Source organism: Heloderma suspectum, chromosome 7 (genome assembly GCF_057233095.1).
Source record: "Heloderma suspectum isolate Gila_16-S chromosome 7, 16-S_ref, whole genome shotgun sequence".
NCBI lineage: Eukaryota > Metazoa > Chordata > Lepidosauria > Squamata > Helodermatidae > Heloderma > Heloderma suspectum.
In genome coordinates, this window is record NC_139464.1 from 901,743 (window position 1) to 927,308 (window position 25,566).

The window sequence follows — 25,566 nt, forward strand, 5'->3', positions numbered from 1 at the left end:
TATCTTAAGGCGTTTAATGCAGTTAACAAGGAGGCAGCTCAGAGGAAGTATTATAGGATGCAAGATGGACCTCCTACACAATTCTTCAGGCGGACTGAAAAGGCAGAAGATGACTCAAATCGGCCCACTTGTGAAAGCAGATATATCTGCTTGTATGGCTACCAGAACTCCATAATAATAATGAAGCTAAACAACGAGAGAGAGAGGGGGGGGAGGTGTCATGCCATGGGGGCAGCAATCCTCTACCCTGCAGAAACAATGCTATGTGATCTCACAGTGCCATTTCCAGGGAGAATTCCCGTGTCATTTTGAAAGTGTGCAGCAGAACCTAGGCCCCCTAGTGTCTCAGAGGTGCATTTACCTTGAAAGAAGCTAAAGAAAATGAAAGCTCTCAACCCACCTCGTATCACTGTTTCAAAACGTCGTAAGAACAGCAAACAGTTGTCCAAACTTACGATGGATTCATAGTTTGGTGAGCAAATTCTGATGGGGTCCCCATTACCAGTGAGAAGAATGTGCCTCAGAGGCACGGGAGAGCCATGAGCTTTCTCCTCCCCAGTTGGCTGAAAGAGAGAGCAATTCATCCCCAACAGAGGCAAGTTCAGCTCAGGCAGAACTGGGCAAGCAGTAGCTCCTCCTTGGCCATTGTTCTTCCACCAGAACTGCCCTCAATGCCCCAAGCCTGGGCAATTTTAAAAGCAGTTCTTGGTCTTGGTCCAGCCCAACCTGACTAGCATGCTACATGGCAGAGGTCCAAGGCAGAGAATTCACCCTGTCGACTCTAAGGCAGAAAGCCCTCCCGGGATCCTCCATGTTTAGCCCTCCATCAGAAAGAACAAGAAGAACCAACTTGGCTGTGCTGGGAGGGACGGGCAAGGAAGGAACTGTGGCCTTGGCCACCAGGTTGCAGGTGGACAGGGGGCACCAATCGCAGTGGCCCTCTGCCCATCACAAGGCTGATGGTGGGGCCTCTGCATTAGCAGAGCTCCCCGGCAGGAAGCCCTGAAGGGGTTTCCATCGGGACTCCAACAGTGTTCTTCCCCCTGCTCTGCCCACCCCCACCATCAGCGTGAGCCTAGACCAGGCCATGCAGCAGATTCACTTTCTGGACACGACTGTGCAACTCTAAGCACCACATCATCCCAGAAGCTCCACGTCATCGGCAGCTTCCAGTCTCCCCCCAGAACACACCACAAGTCTCCCCCCAGAACACACCACAAGGCCAGCTCTCTGTAACTAAGCCCTATGACACAAGAGCAGCTGTTCCTTCAGCTTGCTGGACTCACACCTTAAGGATTTCCATCTACAGCACCCACCCAAAGAACTGGAAACACAGGTCAGACGGGCCAGACAGCACCCAGGAATAGCCCACTCCAGGACAGACCCAGAAGAGAAAATGACAGGCACGCCTTCCTGTTGTCACCTACCCAGCTCAAACCGCTCCAGTGTATCATCAGTGATCTACAGACCACCCTGTTCAGTGCAACTTTCCCCTCTTCTCAGGCCTCGGGTGGTCGACCTGAGCTTGCTCATCCACCGCCTCCTAATCGGAAAGATGCTCACCAGGAGCCACATCAGAGACATGGACCGGAGCCTGCAACAAGCCCAGGTGCCAATGCGGCCCCTGTAGCCATTCAGGCAAGGCCATTACAGGGCCCAACAATGTCAGCCACAGCAGCACCAAGGCTTATGCTTTAATAAGCCTGGTAATCTTTAAGGCACCACATGACTCCTTGACTCATGAACAGAATAATGAAAAGTGATTTTTAAAAACCGCCACTCAGATCTGACTGACAAGCAGTCAGTCTGTAGTTTTATTTCCTCCGCTAACATTTCTTTCTTTTACAGCCCTCTCACTTCAGCAAAAAAATGTCCCTGCAGGATGGCTCTCTCCCTCTCCCACGAACCTCCAGACAGCCACTTAAGAACCTGAGGAAGCCACAGGAGAATTTCAGGGTGCATGCGTGTGAGTCGGAGGGGAAACAATCCTGGGAAAGGGGGCAGCGGGCTCTTGTAGGGAGAGACGCATGGGAGGCTTTCGACACCCTCCTCAGATTCTACTTCTTCTCTGGACCAATGTTTCAACTACCCCTGTCAAAACATCGACAGCCAAGAGAGCTGGTGCCTTGAGATTTGCACTGCTAAAAATTCACAGCAGTTGATGTATTTTGAAAGGAAAAAGGAAGCAATATATTATCATCCCCCAGATCTGCTATTTGCTCCGTAGGGCCAGAACGTTTTTAACGAAATGTTCTTAACCTGCTGCAATCTGCCTTAACGAAGCTGGGCACAGGACCTGATCTAGGTCTCAACTTTTTTATTCTACTGTTTTTAGTGCTTCGTTCTTATTTATCATTGCATTATGGCTTTAATTTTATTGTTGGCCACCGTGAGCTCTGATGAGGGTGAGTGGGATATGTTTAAATATGCAAACCTTCTCCTGTCTGGGCCATGCACTGGACGGCACCCTCCACACCCACTGATTTCAATGGGATGGGAACATGGCCAGTGTTCTCCCCTCTGTACCAACAGCCGTCTCCTGCCTGACCTTGTGATGAGGCCACGCTGGGCCTACAGCCTTGCCAGAAGCAGCAGCAAGTCGTCACTCAGGCCCTGCCAGAGCCCCCAGGAATGGATGCTGCCCGGGCTTCACCATCCGCTTTGCTTGCTTGTCCCTCCTCCGCCCCTGCCCGCCCTGGGAGATCCAGCTTGTTCTGGCTGGCCTCAAGACTGCCCAGTGGCTACTGATGCCTTCCGCACCTTGTAAACAGAGCTTTCTCATTCTTAGCATCCACAGTCAGCTTGATTATTTCTTGGCCTGAGCCTGTGCTGATTATTTCTGTGACAACATCAGCTTTCTCCTCCTCTTCCTCGCTGTCTGAGCCACCGGATGAGCTGCCGTCTGAGGCGACCAAAGGCGCCTTCCGGGCCACACAGACGTTCCACGCACAAGGGGAGGCAGCACCAACTGTATGGGGAGAAAGCAGCGTGTGATGCCCACCATGTAGGATTCTCTCCCTTGGTGATGCATACAATTTCCCTCCCAAAGCCAGCAGATCTCTCCTGGGCCCAAACTGCAGGTGCTCAGATGTCAAAAGAGGGGCCCCTTGGACTCTGCTCTAGAAAATGGAAGCCAGATTCCGGCTGAACATCAGGAAAAACTTCCTGACTGTTAGAGCAATACGACAATGGAACCAATGACACTGGAGGCCTTCAAGACAAGGCTGGAAAGCCACCTGTCAGGGATGCTCTGACTTGGATTCCTGCATTGAACAGAGGGTTGGACTCAGTGGCCTTGCAGGCCCTTTCCAGCCCTATGACTCTATGATTCTACGATTCTATGAAATAGTAGCCTGGAACCCAGGCAGCACGAACCAAGGCTCTGCCATGATGAGGCCCGAGGATTTTAAGCAGATTCCTGGGCTACTGCAAACCCCTTTGGATATCACGTTTAAAGGATGGGATCTCTTTGCTAGCTGGCAATTTTCATTAGAAAAATTATTTATTTTATGTTCAAATATTTCTTGGCTGCCTCTCAGGGCAGGAGCCCTCCCAAGGCAGCTTTCAACAATAGAACATGTAATAAAAACGTATGCAGTATTTTTTTGTTTTTGTTTGTTCAGTCGTTCAGTTCAAGTTCAGTTCAAGTGTCCGACTCTTCGTGACCCCATGGACCATAGCACGCCAGGCCTTCCTGTCCTGCGCTCTCTCCCGGAGTGTGCTCAAGTCCATATTCATTGCATCGGTGATGCTATCTAGCCATCTCATCCTCTGCCGTCCCCTTCTCCTTTTGCCTTCAGTCTTTCCCAGCATCAGGGTCTTTTCCAGAGAGTTTTCTCTTCGCATTAGGTGGCCAAAATATTGGAGCTTCAGCTTCAGTATCTGTCCTTCCAATGAGCACTCAGGGTTGATTTCCTTTAGGATGGACTGATTTGACCTCCTTGCAGTCCAGGGGACTCGTAAGAGTCTTCTCCAGCACCACAGTTCGAAAGCATCAATTCTTCGGCGCTCAGCCTTCCTTATAGTCCAGCTCTCACAGCCATACATTACTACTGGGAAAACCATAGCTTTGATTAGACGGACCTTTGTCGGCAAGGTGATGTCTCTGCTTCTTACTATGCTGTCTAGGTTTGCCATAGCTTTCCTCCCAAGGAGCAAGCGTCTTTTAATTTCATGGCTACAGTCACCGTCTGCGGTGATCTTGGAGCCCAAGAAAGTAAAATCTGTCACTGCTTCCATTTCTTGCCCTTCTATATGCCAGGAAGTGAGGGGGCCAGATGCCATGATCTTCGTTTTTTTAATGTTGAGTTTCAAACCAGCTTTTGCACTCTCCTCTTTCACCCTCAACAAGAGGCTCTTGAGATCCTCTTCACTTTCTGCCATTAGGGTGATATCGTCTGCATATCGGAGGTTGTTGATAATTCTCCCAGCAATCTTAATTCCGACCTCTGATTCATCCAACCCGGCATTTCTCATGATGTATTCTGCATATAAGTTAAATAAGCAGGGTGACAATATGCAGCCTTGTAGTACTCCTTTCCCAATTTTGAACCAATCGGTTGTTCCATGTCTGGTTCTTACTGTTGCTTCTTGACCGTCGTACAGGTTTCTCAGGAGATAGGTAAGGTGGTCTGGTACTCCCATCACTTTAAGAATTTGCCACAGTTTGTTGTGATCCACACAATCAAAGGCTTTAGCATAGTCAATGAAGCAGAAATAGACACTTTTCTGGAATTCTCTTGCTTTCTCCATGATGCAGCGAATGTTGGCGATTTGATCTCTAGTTCCTCTGCCTCTTCGAAATGCAGCTTGTACTTCCGGTAGTTCTCAGTTCACATACTGCTGAAGCCTAGCTTGTAGGATTTTGAGCATCACCTTGCTGGCATGTGAAATGAGCGCAATTGTGCAGTAGTTTGAACACTCTTTGGCGTTGCCCTTCTTTGGAATTGGAATGTAAACTGACCTTTTCCAGTCTTGCGGCCATTGTTGAGTGTTCCAAATTTGTTGGCATATTGAATGCAGCACTTTAACAGCATCATCTTTTAGGATTTTAAATAGCTCAGCTGGGATACTGTCATCTCCACTAGCTTTGTTGTTAGTAATGCTTCCTAAGGCCCACTTGACTTCACTCTCGAGGATGTCCGGCTCAACTTCAGTGACCGCACTATCATGGCTATCAGGGACATTCAGATCTTTCCTGTATAGTTCTTCTGTGTATTCTTTCTACCTCTTCTTAATCTCATCTGCTTCTATGAGGTCCCTGCCTTCTTTGTCCTTTATCATGCCTGTCTTTGCACAAAACGTTCCCTTGAGATCTCCAATTTTCTTGAAGAGATCTCTAGTCTCTCCCATTCTGTTGTTTTCCTCGATTTCTTTGCATTGTTCATTTAAGAAGGCCTTCTTGTCTCTCCTTGCTATTCTCTGGAACTCTGCATTCAGTTGGATATATCTTCCCCTTTCTCCCTTGCTTTTCACTTCCCTTCTTTCCTCAGCTACTTGTAAAGCCTCCTCAGACAGCCACTTGGCTTTCTTGCATTTCTTTTTCTTTGGGATGGATTTCGTTGCTGCCTCCTGAACAATGTTACGGACCTCCGTCCAGAGTTCCTCAGGCACTCTGTCTATCAGGTCTAATCCCTGAAATCTATTCCTCACCTCCACTGTATATTCATAAGGGATATGATTTAGGTCATCCCTGAATGGTTTAGTGGTTTTCCCGACGTTCTTCAATTAAGCCGAAATTTTGCAACAAGCAGCTCATGATCTGAGCCACAGTCAGCTCCAGGTCTTGTTTTTACTGACTGTATGGCGCTTCTCCATCTTTGGCTGCAAAGGACATAATCAATCTGATTTCGATATTGACCATCTGGTGATGTCCATGTGTAGAGTCGTCTCTTGTGCTGTTGGAAAAGAGTGTTTGCTATGATCAGCGTGTTCTCTTGGCAAAACTCTATTAGCCTTTGTCCTGCTTCATTTTGTACACCAAGGCCACGCGTGCCTGTTATCCCGGTGATTTCTTGACTTCCTACTTTAGCATTCCAATCCCCTATGATGAAGAGGACATCTTTTTTTGGTGTTAGTTCTAGAAGGTGTTGTAGGTCTTCATAGAACCGATCAACCTCAGCTTCTTCGGCATCAGTGGTTGGGGCATAGACTTGAATTACTGTGATGTTGAATGGTTTGCCTTGGATTCGTACTGAGATCATTCTGTCGTTTTTGAGATTGTACCCCAGTACTGCTTTTCCCACCCTTTTGTTGACTATGAGTGCTACTCCACTTCTTCTAAGGGATTCTTGCCCACAATAGTAGATATGATGGTCACCTGAATTAAATTCGCCCATGCCTGTCCATTTTAGTTCGCTGATTCCCAAGATGTCGATGTTCAATCTTGCCATCTCATGTTTGACCACCTCCAACTTACCTTGATTCATTGATCTAACATTCCAGGTTCCTAAACAATATTGTTCTTTACGGCATCGGATTTTCTTTTCACCACCAGACACATCCACAGCTGAGTGTCCTTTCGGCTTTGGCCCAGCCGCTTCACTCTTTCTGGTGCTACTTGGAAATTCCCTCCGCTCTTCCCCAGTAGTATATTGGACACCTTCCGACCTGAGGGGCTCATCTTCCGGTGTCATCTCTTTTAGCCTTGTGTTACGTTCCATGGGGTTTTCTTGGCAAGAATACTGGAGTGGGTTGCCATTTCCTTCTCCAGTGGACCACATTTTGTCAGAACTCTCTGCCATGACCTGTCCGTCTTGGGTGGCCCTGCACGGCATAGCTTATGGCTTCACTGAGCAAGCCCCTTCGCCACAACAAGGCAGTGATCCATGAAGGGGATGCAGTATTAAACATGGTCAAAACACAGTAAAAAGAGCAACAACTGAAGTATTTAAATGTCAGCGATATGATCCTGGCAGCATGACGGCCGCTGCTCTGGACAAGAACACCCACCTCATGGGTGGGGCAGTTTCTGCCCTAAAGCCCATGCAAATGAACCATGTGCTTGTTCTTATGTTTGACATCTCTGGCATTGCTCAGAGCTGAAATCTCTTCCACTACAAGACCATATTTGCTCTGTTTTTCTTTTCCATCTTTGAAGAACTTTTTAAGGAGTTTGCTTAAAAAAAACAACAACCTCCTCTTAGCTTTTGCTTGTTTACAGCCAAGCCATCAAGTACATCAATATCTTAAAAATGCAGCTTCTTTTCCCAAGCTGCCAGCTCGACCAGGGAAGTGCCACTCTTTCCAGGGTGAGTCTCCTGCCTCTGTAGATGGTGGTGGTGGAGGCGGCAGGCAGGCGGAGGGGATGGCTCCTCTCCCAGCATTGCTGGCGGGGAAAGGGGCACAGCAGCTGCCCTTCAAGGCTAAACGGGGGTGGGGGGGCAGTGGTGTGAGCTGCCCACTGCACAACCATGTTGGGAAGGGGAAGAGCACTGCAGGCTGGCCCTCCCAAGCCAGGGAGGCTCTGCGGCCCAATCTCCAGCCTCCAGTGCAAAGCCTCCAGAAGTGGATGTGCATAGGGTGGGAGGAGGACCAACTGCCCAACCGAAACTCTCCAGCCCTCCTCCCAGCCACTGCTCCCCTTTCTTCCTGGATGAATAGGCAGTAGGACAACTTACAGTTCTTGCCTTGGCTCTGCTTGGCCTTTCCTCCCGAATCACTGCTGCTCTCTGGGTCCACGGGAGAACTGCACCTGGGACCTGCTTCGGAGCTGGAAGGGAAAAGGCACTCAAGCCTGTATCCAAGGGTCTCTCTCTCTCTTTCTCTCTCAAGTTGTTTTTATGTTTCTGTGGCCTTGTGCTCAGCGCTGCTGCCGGAGAGCACCTTGTGTCAAGCCCAAAGGGGACCAAGACCACCCCAGTCCCACGTACCAACAGAAGGGCTGGAAGTCAGTGAACTTGGCCCAGCCTCTCTCTTCAGAAGTCTTCGTGTCTGGGGCTGCCGAGTCCCACACACTGGATCCAACGTCCATGGCCACACATGAGGCTGGAGGCTTGGAGTTCACTGGTTCAAATGCAGCCGTCCATCCAGACCCTATGGGGATGCAAAGGACAGCAAGCCAAGAGGCTGCTACAGACCCTCCCTCTCAAGCAGTCCCCAGGCTACCTGGTTACCTTGCAGCAGCCTGTAACTCTACACAACCCACAGGAGGAGAACCTGACCCTCTTGCCTGGATGTAAAACTCCTGCATAACCATAAGGAGGGGACAATCCAGCTGCAAGGACAGGGGCAGTCATTTGATGGCTGTCTGTTGCTCAGAAGGCCAAAGACCTGTTGCCGTTTGCATGTGACTTAAGAATAAGTGATGATGTTTCCAGGGCTTCAGAAGCAGCCACTCTCCTCAACTTAGATGGCCGGAGGGGGGGGGGCAGAGGGAGGAGGAGGGAACGACTTGAGCACTCCAAGTAAGTGGTACAGGACTTTTCATCTGTCCACTCCCACCCCACAGTCAACAATGGGCACAACAGGTCAGAACCCATCATATTTTGAGGCGATGATAAGAAGGCTATCACCCTCGCCTGAACGGCTTTCCAAATACCTCCCCCCAACCTAAGCAGGAGAGAAAAAAAACAGGAGGTGCCACCCCCAGATGCCCAATTCCTGCAAAGTATGGAAGGAATGGATGCACCAGGCAGAAGCATAATATCCACAAGTTTGCTCTTGATTTACACTTATCATAAACTGGACTTGGCCAGGTATCGACATTTTAAACGTACATCCTCCTCCGCCCGCTGCCACCACCCCCCGTTTGGAAGTCTGCCAGCCGGCCAGTGGGTCAGCTGATGATCCATCTGAACATGAGGCCTCCTGGCTCCCTTGGCCTCCCTATTTGCTCCAGCTTTCTTGCCATCTCACCTGCGTGCGCTCTCTGGAGCCCAGGCTCTCCTGGAAGGGATGCTGTGGTGCTCTGTGTCTGCCTCACAGGTCTTTGGGCACATGGAACACAGGCATCTGGCCTAACTCCACACGGTAGCTTACAATCAAAAGTGGTATTGGACTCCAGCTTGGGGAGAACAGACTTTATTCTTGCCCAATACTCGCCAAAGAGCCAACTGTTTGCTGAAGCAGTGTTAGGGCACAGCAGCTCAGCAACCATGTGGGGTCAACACCATCTTGGCTTGTTTGGAACATATCTTGGATAAAGTCCTAGAACACTGCTTTAGCCCATTTGGCAGGGCCATCCAAGCTAAGCGGGCAAGCTAAGTGTGATCATTTTAGGTATGACTGTTTCTTCTTATTAAGAAGACTTTAGAATAATTACGTTTTATTAGCTTTGAAGAGTACCAACGGTTTATTGCCAACGGTTCATGAAGCACTGCCTTGGTAGTTTGGTTTCATTCTTTATGGTTAATTAAGCCAAGGGGAATCCAACATTCCGGCTGGAAGACATGGGGGTTTCTGCCTTAACAAGGTTCTTGAACTTGTTTTCAGGGGCCAGTAATGCCAACAGTATCAGACGTTGGGAAACAGCCCTTGCGCACACAGAAGCGGTGCATATACTCATGAGCAGAAGCCTCATGCTAGCACTACTTCACAGTGCTGGCTGACTGAGCAGGTAGAGAAGCCCTCTGGGGGCCACAAAGGAGCGGAACAGTGCCAGTGCTCTGACTGCAAGAGCCTGGTTTCGGGGTGCGTTGCCTGCTCGAGGCCAGCCAAGGCTGCCCCCCTTTGCTCCACCCTGGACGGATTTGCTGATCTGTGTACCGCCAAAGCCCCTTGCCCCCAAAAAGACTGAACTGGCCCAGTGACCACTTCTTGCAGCACTCACTGAAACCTGCTTTGTTCACCTTCAGCCCTGATCAACACTTCTTGTTTTATCATCGCAACTCAAACGCCTGGACAACAGAGCGGCTGGCCAGAATACAGTTCCCTTCTCCGGCTCATCAATGGAGACTGGGTGCTTCGTGGGATGGTGCGAGACAGTAGGCCAGCGTCGCAGGTCTCCCACATGCCCGCCTGCGCCTCCGAGGAAAGAGCACGCCCAGAAGCAGCACAAGGGCCATCAGAGCAGGCAGGTGGCCAGGCCTGTCAGGGCCCTTGGCAAGCTCCGGCACCACATGCAGCTTCCCCATTACCTTCAAGAGAGGACTCTGTGCCTAGGCTTGCTGAAAGGCTGCCACTGTCATCAGCCTGGCCGGCCATCTTCCCCTGCGCTGCTGCTTCCCCTGAGTCCAGGCTGCTGCCACCGTCTCCATCTCCCAGGTCACTCCCGGATGAACCCTCTGAGGCGTGAGATGCTCCAAATCTGAAGCGCGGAAGCAGAAGGACGCACCTCAGAGGCGGGGCAGCTGCCTTCGTCCTGCTTGATCCGTCATTCAACCCCACTTGGCCCTTGAGGTCACCTTCAGAGGGCCTCCTTCGAGGGCCCCCTCTGAAGGAAGCTAGATGGGTGGCTACAAGTGAGAGGGCCTTCTCAGCTGTGGCACCCCACTTGTGGGATGACTTCCCCAAAGAGATTCCTCCAGCGCCACTGTGTTTATCTTTGCAGCTCCAGACAAAGACCTTTCTTTAACACCACGCATTTGACAGATTCAGTTCTAGATGTTTATGGCTACCTTATCAATTCTTGTGTGGTTTATTGTTTTGCATTATACTGTATACTATTCTTTTAAATATTTGTATTGTATTTTATATTTTAACTGCTCTACAGCATTTTAGTTTTTTAACTATTTGTAACCCACCTAAAGAACATTAATTATTGGACTGATTAGAAATGTCATAAATAAATGCACTTATTTCACTAATATGCTCTCCACAGCAACTGTCATGCCACTCTCTGATGAGCACGGCAAGTGGCAGCTGGAAAAGGTGGGCAGGGTCACCTGCACAGTGCCCCCCCACTGCTTCCCCAGCTCCGAAGCTGGGAGGGCTGTGGGGACCATTAGGCAGTTCCCTTGCACAGGCGCCCAAAGTGGCTCTGCCGTGAAGGGCCAGCCACAAGGCCCCTCCCACTTCGGAGCAGGAGAGGTGGGCCAGGGGAAGCCTTGGAAGCAGCACCCAGCGGCACATGCTCCTGCCACACCCAGCCTTCCCTTGGTAAAGGCAGGGTGCCTGGGAGCATTTCTGTTGGTTTTGAAGTATTGCTTTAAATTAGCATTTCTATACAGAGAAAGGAAAAAATACAAAGATACGCAGTATCTGGACTACTGGGTGTCAAGAAGGGAAGTGAGCATCCAAACAACCACGTGTACCATATCCATGGTGGAGACCTCCAGTTGTCAGTCCTTGCAAACAGTGTCCATGTGAGAGGAGGGAACTTTCAATTTTGCAAACCAACTCTGCTTCAGGGGCCTGCCTGAAATTTCCAGCCCACTCACACCAGTTTCTTAGCCACTCTACTCATCCAGTAATTTGTACACATCCTTTGGGATTTCAAGAGAGGTAGCAACACAATGGAATACGTTGTCCTGCTCTAGATCGAGTATTGGTTGTTTGTAAACGAATACGGGGAGCGATGCAATAGAATAGTCAAGTTGGCAAGCAAATGGTCAAGTAAACGTGAAGTACTAATTCCCCTCTACTCAGCACTGGTTAGGCCTCATCTGGAGTACTGTGTCCAGTTGTGGGCACCACACTTTAAGAAGGATGCAGACAAACTGGAGAGGGTTCAGAGGAGGGCAACAAAGATAGAATCATAGGATAGTAGGGTTGGAAGGGGCCTACAAGGCCATCGAGTCCAACCCCCTGCTCAATGCAGGAATCCAAGTCAGAGCATCCCTGACAAATGGCTGTCCAGCCTCGTCTTGAAGGCCTCCAGTGTGGGAGAGCCCACCACCTCCCCAAGTAATTGGTTCCATTGTCGTATTGCTCTTACAGTCAGGACGTTTTTCCTGATGTTCAGCCGGAATCTGGCTTCCTGTCACTTGAGCCCATTCTTCCGTGTCCTGCACTCTGGGATGATCAAGAAGAGATCCTGGCCTTCCTCTCTGTGACAACCTTTCAAGGACTTGAAGAGTGCTATCATATCTCCCCTCAGTCTTCTCTTCTCAAGGCTAAACAGGCCCAGTTCTTTCAGTCTCTCTTCATACGGCTTTGTTTCCAGTCCCCTGATCATCTTTGTTGCCCTCCTCTGAACCCTCTCCAGTTTGTCTGCATCCTTCTTAAAGTGTGGTGCCCAGAACTGGACACAGTACTCCAGATGAGGCCTAACCAGTGCTGAGTAGAGGGGAACTAGTACTTCCCGGGATTTGGAAGCGATGCTTCTATTAATGCAGCCCAAAAGAGCATTTGCCTTTTTTGCAGCCACATCACATTGTTGGCTCATATTGAGCTTGTGATCGACAACAATTCCAAGATCCTTCTCGCTTGTACTGTGGTTGAGCCACGTATCCCCCATCTTGTAACTGTGCATTTGGTTTCTTTTTTCTAGGTGCAGAACTGGGCATTTATCCCTATTAAATGTCATTCTGTTGTTTTCTGCCCAGCGCTCCAGTCAATCCAGATCACTTTGAATTTTGTTTCTGTCTTCCAAAGTATTAGCTATCCCGCCCAATTTGGTGTCATCTGCAAATCTGATCAGCATTCCCTGCACCTCCTCCTCCAAGTCATTAATGTTGAAGAGCACTGGGCCCAGGACTGAGCCCTGCGGTACCCCACTCGTTACCTCTCCCCAGTTTGAGCAGGTCCCATTGAGAAGCACTCTTGGAGTCCGATTCTGTAGCCAACTGTGAATCCACCGGATCGTTGTTTCATCTAGCCCACTTTGAGCTAGTCTGCGCATCAGGATATCAAGGGGGGACTTTGTCGAAAGCTTTGCTGAAGTCAAGGTATATGATGTCTACAGCATTCCCACGGTCTACAAGGGAGGTGACTTGATCAAAAAATGAGATCAGATTTGTCTGGCAGGAATTGTTCTTGACAAATCCATGTTGGCTTCGAGTAATCACGGCATTGTTGTCAAGGTGCTTCCAGATGGATTGCTTTATCATCTGCTCCAGAATTTTCCCAGGGATTGATGTCAGACTGACTGGTCTGTAGTTCCCAGGTTCCTCCTTTTTACCCTTTCTGAAGATAGGGACAACGTTAGCCCTCCTCCAGTCATCTGGCACTTCCCCCGTCCTCCATGATTTCTCAGAGATAATAGACAGTGGTTCTGAGAGTTCTTCTGCCAGTTCCTTTATGACTCTAGGATGCAGTTCATCTGGCCCTGGAGATTTGAACTCATTCTAAGTAATTAGGTGTTCCTTGACCATATGCCTATCGATCTCAAGCTGCAATCCAGCCCCTTCAGCCTGCACTTCGCCTTTGCCAGGGGGGTCATAGACCCTCTTTTGGGAGAAGACTGAGCCAAAGTAGGAATTGAGCACATCTGCCTTTTCTGTCATCTGTTATCGTTTTGCCCTCCTTATTGAATAGCTGAACCACCATTTCTTTCCTCTGCCTTTTACTATGCACGTAGCTGAAGAAAGCCTTTTTGTTGTTTTTAGCATCCCTTGCTAACCTCAGCTCATTCTCAGCTTTAGCCTTCCTGATGCCATCCCTGCAATTCTGTGCTACCTGCCTGTACTCTTCCTTTGTTGCTTGGCCTTCTTTCCACTTCCGATATGTGTCGTTTTTTGTTTTCAGGTTATCCCTAAGCTTTTTGTGAAGCCACATTGGCTTCTTCTGTTGTCTTCCACCTTTTCTTCTTGTTGGAATGGTTTGTGATTGTGCCTTGAGAATTTCCTTTTTTAAAAGCTCCCACCCATCTTGGACTCCTTTTCTCGTTAGCGTCGCTTGCCATGGGACCTGACTGATCATTGTTCTGTGTTTATTAAATTCATCTTTCCTAAAATCCAGGGTACGCGTTTGACTACACTCGGCTTTTGCTTCATTTATTTCAACCCAGATGCTCTCGATGGGGCTACCAAGCTCCTCCTCCTGTATTTCTGTGCAGAGATATGTCTTTTTCACATACAGTGCAACCCCACCTCCCTTTCTGTTCCTCCTGTTCTTTTTGAACAAGTTATATCCTTCAAGTGCTGTATTCCAGTCATGAGAGTCATCCCACCAAGTCTCAGTTATACCTATCCGGTCATAATTTCCCTCTTGTATTAAGAGTTCCAGTTCATTCTGTTTGTTTCCCATACTCTGGGCATTCGTATATAGACATCGAAGACCATGTGCTTCATAGTCTGGCTTTCTTCCTAGATGTGTCTGAAGACTATTACTGGGTGCTATCAGAGCTGTTCTCTCCGCTGCTGTGCGTGCACCTACGTCCATTGTTACCCCCAACTTTACCTCCCCCTTCCCCGTAGGATTCAGTTGAAAGCCCTCCTGATGAAGTTCTTCATGCTGTGGCCAAACACATTCTTCCCAGCCTTGGTGAGGTGCAACCCGTCCCTAGCCAACAGCCCATCTTCCAGGAAGTATAGCTCGTGGTCCCAGAATCCAAATCTCTCTTGTCGGCACCACCTTCGTAGCCAGTCATTCACCCGGAGTATTTTCCGTTCCCTTTCTATCCCTCTTCTAACTACTGGAATGATCACGGGACTGGAAACAAAGCCCTATGAAGACAGACTGAAAGAACTGGGCATGTTTAGCCTTGAGAAGAGAAGACTGAAGGGAGATATAATTAATTAATTAATTAATTAATATAATAGCGCTCTTCAAGTACTTGAGAGGTTGTCACAGAAAGGAAGGCCAGGATCTCTTCTAGATCATCCCAGAGTGCCGGACATGGAATCATGGGCTCAAGTGACAGGAAGCCAGATCCCGGCTGAACATCAGGAGAAACGTCCTGACTGTTAGAGCAATACGACAATGGAACATATTACCTGGGGAGGTGGTGGGCTCTCCCACACTGGAGGCCTTCAAGACGAGGCTGGACAGCCATCTGCCAGGGATGCTCTGACTTGGATTCCTGCACTGAGCAGGGGGTTGGACTCGATGGTCTTATCAGCCCCTTCCAACCCTACTGTTCTAAGATTCTATGATCTATGATCATGCCAGAACTGTGTGACAACTTGCAATACCCAAGAGAGACATCTGTGGTGCCATGAATCCCCAATGCTCCCAGTATTCAGCTGCTGCTCAGCTAATCTCCAGGGGATCCAAAAAGCTCCAGGCAGCCACTCAACACATACAATGCGATGGATTTCCCACAAGCAGCACGTTGTCCTGTGCCAACATCGAGCTGGTGGCTCCCTTGACTCACAGCGTGGGCCACAGAGCCTCAAAGGATCCCTCAGACGTCCTCCCCTTGCTGCCCAGAGCCACGACGAAGCCTGCCTCTGGGAGTATCCCTCCTCCTCCCCTCCCCCACTCGACTGTCAGAGGAATACCACCTGGCGGGCACCTCAAGGCCCTCCAATGTGAGCCCAGAGCTGAGGCAGAATAATGTGCCATGACTGGCTGCAGAAGTCCTTTGCCTGTAAGCTGCTGGTTGAGGGGCCACCACAAGACTACACACTCGGCTCAAGCTCTTCACATTTGTGCTCCCCCTCTGCAGGCCTGATCCCCAGCCAGCAGCAAGGACAGCTGGACCTTGCCCCGTGAACCTACTAGGTCAGTCTCTTCTGGCAACAGAAGCAAACATTCTCCCCTCTCGGTTGCAGGCATCGTGAGGCGTCTGTGGAGTGGCCTTCCTAGACACAGCTTCATCAGGGATAGCCAGGGAGCCACAGAAGGCTCTTGCATCCGTACCAGTGAAATGGGAAACATGGCGGGCCAATGCCCTGAAAGCAGATGCAGCGCTAGATGAATTGCTGGACTGGGCCACTAAATGGCTTCCATGCCGATGAAGAACACAAAGGCAGATATAGCCACAACACCAACCACAATCTAAAATCACAAACATTCTCCCACTTACGAGGGAGGTGGAGTTGCACTATCTGTAAAAAATGCTTATCTCTGCACAGATATACAGGAGGATGAGCTTGGTAGCCCCATCGAGAGTATCTGGGTTGAAATAAATGCAGCAAAGAATAAAAGGAATCTGGTGGTCGGAGTCTACTACCGGCCACCCAGTCAAGGAGAAGACGAGGATGAAACTTTGGAAAAGCAAATAGCCGATGTTTCAAGGAAGCATGATGCAGTAGTAATAGGGGACTTCAACTTCCCTGATATTTGTTGGGAGACAAATTCTGCAAAACATGGCCCCTCCAGGAAATTCCTGACTTGTGTTTTGGATATCTTCCTCCTACTGAAAGTAGAGGAAGTAACTAGAGGATTGGCTATCCTTGACTTGATCCTAACCAACAGAGATGACTTAGTGGATCAAGTAGCAGTTACAGGAACTCTAGGGGAAAGTGACCATGTTGTACTTGAGTTCTTGGTTCTGAGAGAAGCAAAAGCCGAGTGTAGTCAAATGTGTACCCTGGATTTTAGGAAAGCTGATTTTAATAAACTCAGAACAATGATCAGTCAGGTCCCATGGCAAGCGACGCTAACGAGAAAGGGAGTCCAAGATGGGGGGGAGCTCTTAAAAAAGGAAATTCTCAAGGCACAATTACAAACAATTCCAACAAGAAGAAAAGGTGGAAGACAACAGAAGAAGCCAATGTGGCTTCACAAAAAGCTTAGTGATGACCTGAAAACAAAAAACAAAACTAGAAGGTCAAGCTACGAAGGCGGGGAGCACAGAATTGCAGGGATGGCATCAGGAAAGCTAAAGCTGAGAACGAGCTGAGGTTAGCGAGGGATGCTACAAGCAACAAAAAGGCGTTCTTCAGATACATGCATAGTAAAAGGCAGAGGAAAGAAATGGTGGTTCAGCTATTCAATGAGGATGGCAAAATAACAGATGACAAAGAAAAGGCAGAGGTGCTCAATTCCTACTTCGGCTCAGTCTTCTCCCAAAAGAGGGTCTATGAGCCCCCTGGCAAAGGCGAAGTACAGGCTGAAGGGGAAGGATTGCAGCTTGAGATCGATAGACGCTGTCAGGAGCGCCCTAGTGGCCTCTTTCAGTAGACCCCAATAGCCAACTCAAGATACAGACGAAAGGATTCTTTTCAAGGCTTTAATCCTTTTACAACTTAATGACTCTTTCAGATGCTATTCACCAGTGACTAAGCAAGGAACAGCAGAGTGGCCTATGCGCCGAGTAGGCAGTTGATCCCCGTTTGAAGGAGAGTCACGTGAAGACCCTGAACTTATGGGCTAGGGAGAGATCCTCCCTCTTTCCCTTGGGTCCATGGGAGGCAGCTGTTGCTTGCGCGCCATACGGGCACTACGCCTCCTTTCTGCGCCCTCCATCGCTCGTCGCTCCCTGCGTCTGCGTCGAGCATCTAGAAAGCCTCGTTCCCACACTTGCTCACTGCTAGGATCACTATCTATCTCAGGAATGCTGGCAGGAGGAATCTCTGCAAGCTGCTGTGCCTGTGAGGGATGAGCTGGCTCCTCTCCCACGGATTGCTGATCCTCCTCAGAATCAGAACTGCTCTGGGGTTCTATCGGCTCAGTTTCCACCCTGACAGGCATATGGTCAAGGAACACCTAATTACGTTGAATGAGTTCAAATCTCCAGGGCCAGATGAACTGCATCCTAGAGGAATAAAGGAACTGGAAGAAGAACTCTCAGAACCACTGTCTATTATCTTTGAGCAAGCATGGAGGATGCGTGAAGTGCCTGATGACTCGGGGAGGGCTAATGTTGTCCCTATCTTCAAACAGGGCAAAAAGGAGGAACCTGGGAACTACAGACCAGTCAGTCTGACATCAATCCCTGGGAAAATTTTGGAGCAGAGTATAAAGCAATCCATCTGTCAGCACCTTGAAAACAATGCAGTGATTACGTGAAGCCAACATGGATTTGTCAAGAACAAATCCTGCCAGACGAATAATGGGCTCAAGTTACAGGAAGCCAGGTTCCTGCTGAACATCAGGAAAAACTTCCTTTTAGAGCAATAGGACAATGGAACCCATTACCTGGCGAGGTGGTGGACTCTCCCACACTTCAGGCATTCAAGACGAGGCTGGACAGCCATCTGTCAGGGATGCGCTGACTTGGATTCCTGCATTGAGCAGGGGGTTGGACTCGATGGTCTTATAGGCCCCATCCAACCCTACTATTCTATGATTCTTGCCCTCTCCTTCAAGGCCTCCCAAGGTGATAGCTGTCCCTCCCCAATCTCTGCACATTGAGAGCAAGGCAGAACTTTTAGAGCAGGCCAAAATTAGAGAGCTGTGGAAGGAAGGCGGGCCCATCCAGGGCTCTGGCCATGCTGACAGAGACCGCAGCTACACATGATGCCCAGGAGGCCCCTTTGATTGGCCACAAGGCAGAGGTCCCTGGTAGAATAATGCAAACTGTGTGTGTGTGTGTGTGTGTGTATAAGAGATCACAGACCTCCCCCAGCCCCAAAGAGGCCTTGCACCAGTAGCGAATCCCAGCCTGACATCCTCATCCTGTCCGTACAGCAAAGGCGTCTTTGGAGTTACAATGCCTAGGAGGAGAGGGGAAGGCCGCTCGTGGTCTTCAGCCAGTGGTACTTGTGCCCAAAACTGCCCCTCCCATTTTGGCCTCACTACAGCAGCCAATCAAGAAATGCCCCACGTTCCTCACACACACAGAGGGCTTCCCAGCAGCCCCTGCAACAACATCTGAAGTGAACTCCATAACCCAAGAAGAGGTGAAGTGTGAGATTTGCCTTCTGCCTTACCGTGTCCTTGACTTGACTTGGGTTGCGTAGCTTATTTCTTTCTCCTCCCAGATATCTTCCTCTTCCTCATTATCATCAAACTGCTGGATACGTTCACTGCAGCAGGCTTCAAACAGGGATGCATTGGGCTACAGCAAACGTCAACACAGGTTAGGACTCAGGAGATCTTCTGGGCAAGTGCCAGAGGCAGTGGCAGCAGCCCTGGCAAATGCTTTGCAGGCTCCTCTCCATCCCTTGTGAGCCTGAGGGCTTCAGCTACAAGGTGACTCATACACTGAATAAATAAGTAAAAGCAAATTGCCCAGAAGAGTGCTCAATAAAGGTGGTAATCAGGGGCATATGATCTTGCCAGGGGCAGGTGAAGAAACCCGGCATTCTCAAATGGCTGCACCAGATCTTCACTCAGCATCCTTGTGGAAAGAAGAGACGGAGCCCCCGGACCATTTTGGAGCCTCTCCCTCCCCAGCTTGATCCAGGACTGCCTCCCCTCGTGGAAGCTGCTGTGCCTGGAAATGATCACAACCCACTTCCTGTCTGGCACAATCTACACAGAGGAAGGGCTCTCATTCTTCCCATACAAGGTCGCTCCATGCCAGAGGCAGGTCTGGCAGCCATCGACATGGCCCTGCTGAGATGGCTGACAGGGGAGCTCTTGCCTGGCTTTACCCATCCTTGCCCACAGTCATTTAATGCCGAGATCAGCTTCAATGGGAGCCATATCCCTATTCCACACCCTTGCCTTTGACCCAGGGGTGCAGAACCCCAGGCCTGGGAGCCAAGCCCCATCCTCAAAGGTTGAAATGCCTCCCCCAAGGCACAGCGAGAGTTTTAAGTGGAAATAAGCTTGCATGGTTGGTTGGTTTTTTGGCCCCGCCCCTTTGGCCTTCAGTTTCGCCCACCACTGGCACGTGGCCCCTGAGAGCTTCTCCAGAATGGGATTTGGTCCTCAGGCGGAGATTCTGCAGCCCTGCCCTAACTGACGGGCACAGCAATACTACAGTGCCACCAGCCTCTCCCCCAGGCAGAAGATAAGAGTTTTTCCCAGAAAATCATCAGTCAGAGATGAGAGGTATTTCCTGCCCAACAGACCCATCCTGGGTAAACCATTTAGCCTTTTAAAAAGCCTCCACTGGTGCCAAAAGCCTAATTGCAATGTGTAGGGGGGGGGGGGGGCTTCAGGTGGGACACTACTACGGAGAAAAAGACTGCACCTTTCCTGCTGCGATTAGACTCTGAAGAAGCCTCCACTGGTGTGGATGGAGTAGGGAGGGGGACAGTCTCAGGAGGGAGGAATTGATATTGCGTGGGCAACATCAGACAGACAGACGAGTGTGAGTGTGTGTGTGTGTGTGTGCGCGTGACAGACGAGTGTGAGTGTGTGTGTGTGTGTGTGTGCGCGTGACAGAGAGAGAGAGAGAGACTGACTGACTGACTGACTATGGGGCCTGGGCAATCATGTTGGGGGTCACGGGCCAGCAGTGGGGCCCTGGAATCAATTTGGCCCTTGGGCTGAAAAAGCTCCCCCCTCCCCGCATGCCCTACTCAGAGGTCAGAGTGTCACCTGACAGGAGCAGAATGTGCTCGGGGCTAAGCCAATCATGTGGGCTGACCTTTTCAAAAACATTATCATGAAAAACGGCTGAGTAATCATAGCTGAAGATGGTTGCACTAAAAGGGTTTTTGTGCTCCCTCAAAAATTACGTTAAAAATTCAAGGACAATGCAAGGGTACGCCTTTAGCTGGGGGGGGGGGGGGCATTTTCAGCACAAGACCAAAGTGCACAGAGCCCCTGCTGACATGCATTCTTCACAATGTTCACATGCACATACACCCTCCGCCCACACACCCACATTCACAGCTCGTCTTCCTCAACGAAGGGTCCAGGCAAGTCAGCTGGGGTAGGGCTACTTTCCCTGCATAGCACCATGGCAGGCTCCCTTCCTTAGGGCTGCGCAGGGGAACGGGCACACGTCCAATCTGCAGCAAGCTGGAGAAGACCTTTTGGCAGAGGAGAGGGGAAGGGCCTGGGAGCGAAGTTGGTGGGCTGGATGGGAAAGCCCCACAGGCCAGGGGCTCCCCACACCTGTTTTAGCTGGTTTATTTATTTCTGAAGTTATGAAACACCAAATGCGCCATGTTTATGGGCTGGTGTCTCTGGTGGACTTTTCTCAAGCAAAGCTGGGTCTCAGCTGCGTCTGCACTCCTTCTGCCTTTGCCAGCAGCCAGCACAGGCAGCTTGTTCCAGGGGCAGGCAAGATCCACGGGAACCTGCCCAGCCGCCTTTCCCAGACAGCCCTGCCTGGCCAGCAACTTGCTTCTGAACTGGGAGCCAGCTTTGAACTGAGAAAGGGCTGACCGACAGAGGGCGGAAGGACCATCCTCATTCCCTCCACATGAACCAAGGGGCCAGGGGCTCGGGGCCAGTTCCCACAACTGCAGCGTTCGCCTGATACCCCTCACCGGCTACTGCTGGTATTTCCAGTCGAGCAGCCTGGACTTGGGAAGAGGGTGTGGAAATGCCCTTCAGCTATCTCTCAGCCCACACCGGGGAAGCTACTTGGGGCGGGGTGGGATGAGGGCGACGCAGGCTGAGGGCCAAATGGAGCCCTCAGGCTGCCAGCTGCCAAAGTCCACGCTAGAGGAAATTCCACCTGGCTTCGCTGAGATTGTTAGGGCACCACCAGCCTCTGCTGATTTCCCTCCCCATCCTTGCATGCGGTGCTTCATTCAACTTTGGGACTTATTTGAAACTGTCAAACACATGGAGAGGGGCCATCTGGCAGAAATTATAACCTTTTGAAAGTTCCTCGCCCAAGGCTCCTAAAAAAATCACACAGGGTAAAAGGACTGGTCCTCTTACAGATCACTCTCTCAAGCAACCACTGCTATTTAACTTATCCATAAAGCCTCTGGAGTCAGCAGTTCAACCAGGGACCCACACATTCTGGCTGGGCTTACCAGCCAGTTCTCGTTTCCAGTAGCCAGTGGGGCCTGGCCCTCCCACTTGCTGCTCCACGGGGGAGAAGCGCTGCGTTCCGCTGCCCAGCGGCGGGCTCCAGCCAGGGATGGTGTGCCTCCGTGCCTGGAGGAGCCCTTCCCCTGCAATCCCGGACAGACAATGGTGTTGTGTCTCAGCAGCGCACCACTTCCTGCTTTCCTATGGGCAGGGGGCTTTCCGAACATGCATTACTCCTGTGGCAGAGTGTCCTGGAGGCCAGAATCACAGTTCTAGTTGCCAGGGTGACTGTATTTGTGGCCTCAGGCTTCAGGGGCACGCTAAGTGCAGCTACTTACACTGTCATCATCAGCGTCGATGTTGAAGTTGATGTCTGCAATTCTGTCAAAAGGCGCACTGGAAAAGACAGAAGGCAGCCTGTAAGGCAGCCTCCCCCCATGTGCCCCCCCCGATGGGCTGGACTACAACTCCCATTATTCCGCAGGCAGCACAGCCATTGTCACCTGGAGGGAGCAAGGTGGGGGAAGTCAGGCTGGGAGACCAGGGTGGAAGTGCCCAAAGAGTGCTTTCTGGAGGCAGGCGGGTAGGGGAGAGGAGACAGGCTTTGGCCTGGCAAACCCTTCCCCGCACGCACCGCCAGCCAGAGTAACGTCTGCACCACACAGAATCCTTTCTCCAAGGAGCACAGGGCAGGTCATGGGGGGCTGTCCCTCTTTATCCTCACAAGAATCTTATGGGGTAGGACTTGCTCGAGGCCAGCGACTCAGGTTCACAGCTTCTGGCATGCTAAAGCTGCCCACTCCCTCTGCGGGACCAGAAGATCTGCAGGCAGCCTCCCACCCTCGCTTGGAAGCCTCCTCATGTTGAGCGAGGCCTGCCTGCCTGCCTGCCTCCCTCCCCATGTCCTGGATGAGGAGGTGGATCTTCCACCAGGGGGGGGGCAGTCGGGCGGGACTCACTTGATACTGTCATCCTGGCCAGCAAACTCTTCATCATTGAAGCCAAACTGATCAACAAAGTTGGCTGTCATCTGCTGAATTTGGTACTCCGAGAAGGCCTATGAGGAGAAGAACCACCACTGCACCAAGCTCTTGTGCTGCCAGAGGCCATCCGCCCCAGCTCCCTCGCAGGGCTCCGCGCGCCCAGTCCGGGGCCTCGGCAGGCAGCCTGGTGACAAGTGCCCGGCAGACATCCAACAGGGCTCAACTGACGCATGTGCTTGCTCGCTTGATCACACACACCTCGCCCGGAAAGAGCAACGCTCAAGCTGGAGCCAAGAAACAGGTGGCTCCCTCCACCTCCCCTCAACAGCGGAGGAGCACCTTGCCTGGCTGGGAGGCGGAAAGGCACCTTCTCAGCGCCACACCCAGGCTGTGCAGCAGCCTGCCCTAGCGAGGCTGCCTTGCACTCTGCTAGATACATCTCCACCCCACATCATGAGGACCAGTCTCAATATTTACAGGCTGCTCTTCCGCAAATGCTCTCAGAGCAGCCTAAAATAAAACAGCAAATCACAATGAAAAGAAGATAAGATCATAATAAAGCAGTATGCAACAGAGCAATAAAAGAACATGTCAGCATGAAATCGTAATTTCACATCACATGAAAAGGCCTGGGCAAAATAAGACGATTTTCACCTGACACCAAAAGGAAAACATCACATGCACCTCATGGGGGAAGGCATTCCAGAGACAGGGGCCATAGCAGAAAAAGCCCTGCCTTCCAGTATGACCCACTTCATGACCCACTTCTCTTCAGAAGGTGGCCAGGCCCAAAGCAAGCCCTCAGACTGATCATAACAGCCAGGCAGGTTCATATGAGAACAGGCAGACCTTCAAATAATCTGGGGCCTTAAGCCATTTAGGGCTCTGTAGGCTAAAAAGAACCCTTTGAATGGTGCTGTTGGATAGTTACATACTGAATGCTGACGCCCAATCTTAGAAGCTGAAGCACCTGAGGTAAGGAAATGCACGAAAAACATCTGATTGCTTTTAAATAGACTCTAACTGATGATTAACTGGACTGTTGATTGATTTGAGGTTCGTCCATATTTCTAAAGAGCAATTTTAAACTGTTTTCCTGCTACCTACAAATGCTCCATTTTTGATAGAATTTATTCTTATTGAATATTTATATTTTTTGTCCATTTTTTATTTATTTTATGATTATTATTATTTTTTAAATTGTGTGAACTGCTTTGTGAGTACTGTATAGCCCTGAAAGGCAGTACATAAATACTTAAAATACAGTTGGATTGCCAGGAAGCTGCCATATGCTGGGTCAGTCTGTGTAGACCCGTTCTGTCTACTCTAACAGGCTGTAGCCATCCATGCTCTCAGGCAGAGAAGCGTCCCTCGCAGCTGAGCTTTCGGGGACCCTTTCCTGCAGAGATAATCTCAGGGGCTGCAGCTGGGACACTCTGCCCTTCCCGGGCACACGCTCTGCCACAGACATAGGAAGCCTACGGCTTATGCCAAATCAGCCCACCAGTCCATCCAGCCCTCTCTGCCTTTTCTACTGGTAGCAGTTACTCCAACTGCATTGCTGGCTTTCTCTGTGGCAGATGTAGCTCCCCAAAGCATCTGGCAAGAGAACCATCTTGTGCATACTAGCAAAAAGAGAACACTCACAGGTACTTTCCCTCACAGCCCACAGGGAAAGACATTCCAGAGGTCACCCCAGCTTCCCTGAATCAACAACACTGCACAAATGTGTGCAAGCAAGCACACAAGAGCTCCACTCCACCCCAGGGCCCCTGCTGCTGCCATCCCTCTTGCTGGCTGCAGGAAGACTTCCTGCAACGTCCCGGTGAACCACCTGGACAGGCCCGCTGAAAGAGCCTGCCCCAGCCAGCCAGCCTGCAGCAGCAGCTACTCAAGAGATCTTCCACGAGACGGTCAACATTGCAACCAAGAAGATGCCTGTGCAGGGGCCAAAAAGGAGGGTTACCTGCTGGAGAGAGAGCTCATTGGGGAAGGCGGCCTCTGTGTCTTCATCCTCACTGGAGGAGTGCAGGTGGTGGGTACTCACCTGGAAAGAAAAATGACATGAACATCAGCAGCCAGGTGAGCAGCCTGCAGCACCCACCCCTCCCTCCTCCTCTACTGGGAAGGAAACCCCCATCTCTGCTCTTCTGTACATCCCAAATGATGGGCATTTCCTCAGGAAGTCCCCACCCACATCCCCAGAACAGCAGTTTCAAAGACAGCTGAAGAAAGGAAGGGAGCCAACAGAGGGCCCTGGCAGGCTCACCAAGTCAACTGTATTCCTTCGGTTGGCCTCCATCAAGGTCTCCTCCACAAAGCACTCCCACCGCCCTCGGCAATCCTCAGGAAGCCCTGCAAAGAACAAGCAGACCTTGGGCCCAGGCTTCCAGGACAAGCTTCGTAGCTCCACTTGATACCGCCAAGCAGAGCTACAAAAAATCACATCAGACTTTGAAGCTTTGGGAAGGAAACTCAAGAACTTTGGGGCCCAGATAGTTTTCTCATCCATCCTTCGGGTAGTTGGAAGAGGGATAGAAAAAGAAAAATACTCTGGGAGAATGACTGGCTACGAAGGTGGTGCCGACGAGAGAGCTTTAGATTCTGGGAGCATGGGCTATACTTCCTGGTAGATGGACTGATGGCAAGGGATTGTTTGCACCTCACAAGGGCTGGGAAGAATGTGTTTGGCCACAGCATGAAGAACTTCGTCAGGAGGGCTTTAAACCGAATCCTAAAAGGGAGGGAGATGTAAAGTTGGGGGTAACAATGGATGAAGGCTCATGCACCACAACAGAGAGAACTGTAATTGCACCCAATAATAGTCTTCAAAAATATGTAGGAAGGAAGCCAGACTACCAAGCACATGGTCTTCGATGTCTATACACTAATGCCCAGAGTATGGGAAACAAACAGAACAAACTTGAACTATTAATACGGGAGGGACTTGATAGATGTAACTGAAACTTGGTGGGATGACTCTCATGACTGGAATACAACAGTTGAAGGATATAACTTCTTCAAAAAAACAGAAGGAACAGAAAGG

The 25,566-nt window shown here is 50.3% G+C and overlaps 1 protein-coding gene across 11 annotated transcripts in view; it reads right to left on the reverse strand.

Moving 5' to 3' along the window:
* Positions 1 to 25,566, reverse strand: part of PPP6R2 (protein phosphatase 6 regulatory subunit 2) — a 99,875-nt gene that overhangs the window by 16,478 nt on the left and 57,831 nt on the right. For 9 of the 11 annotated variants that reach the window (XM_084808754.1, XM_084808751.1, XM_084808750.1 and 6 more), the window contains 9 exons: positions 24,790 to 24,875; positions 24,487 to 24,567; positions 22,497 to 22,594; positions 21,876 to 21,933; positions 18,582 to 18,709; positions 10,077 to 10,246; positions 7,872 to 8,034; positions 7,620 to 7,711; positions 2,761 to 2,968 (listed from right to left, as the gene is read on the reverse strand). In XM_084808754.1, coding sequence (XP_084664880.1) covers positions 2,761 to 2,968; positions 7,620 to 7,711; positions 7,872 to 8,034; positions 10,077 to 10,246; positions 18,582 to 18,709; positions 21,876 to 21,933; positions 22,497 to 22,594; positions 24,487 to 24,567; positions 24,790 to 24,875 — 1,084 coding nt within the window. Of the gene's footprint in view, positions 1 to 419; positions 564 to 2,760; positions 2,969 to 7,619; positions 7,712 to 7,871; positions 8,035 to 10,076; positions 10,247 to 18,581; positions 18,710 to 21,875; positions 21,934 to 22,496; positions 22,595 to 24,486; positions 24,568 to 24,789; positions 24,876 to 25,566 lie in introns of those variants that run through there. The other 2 variants (XM_084808755.1, XM_084808756.1) reach the window with 2 other exon arrangements.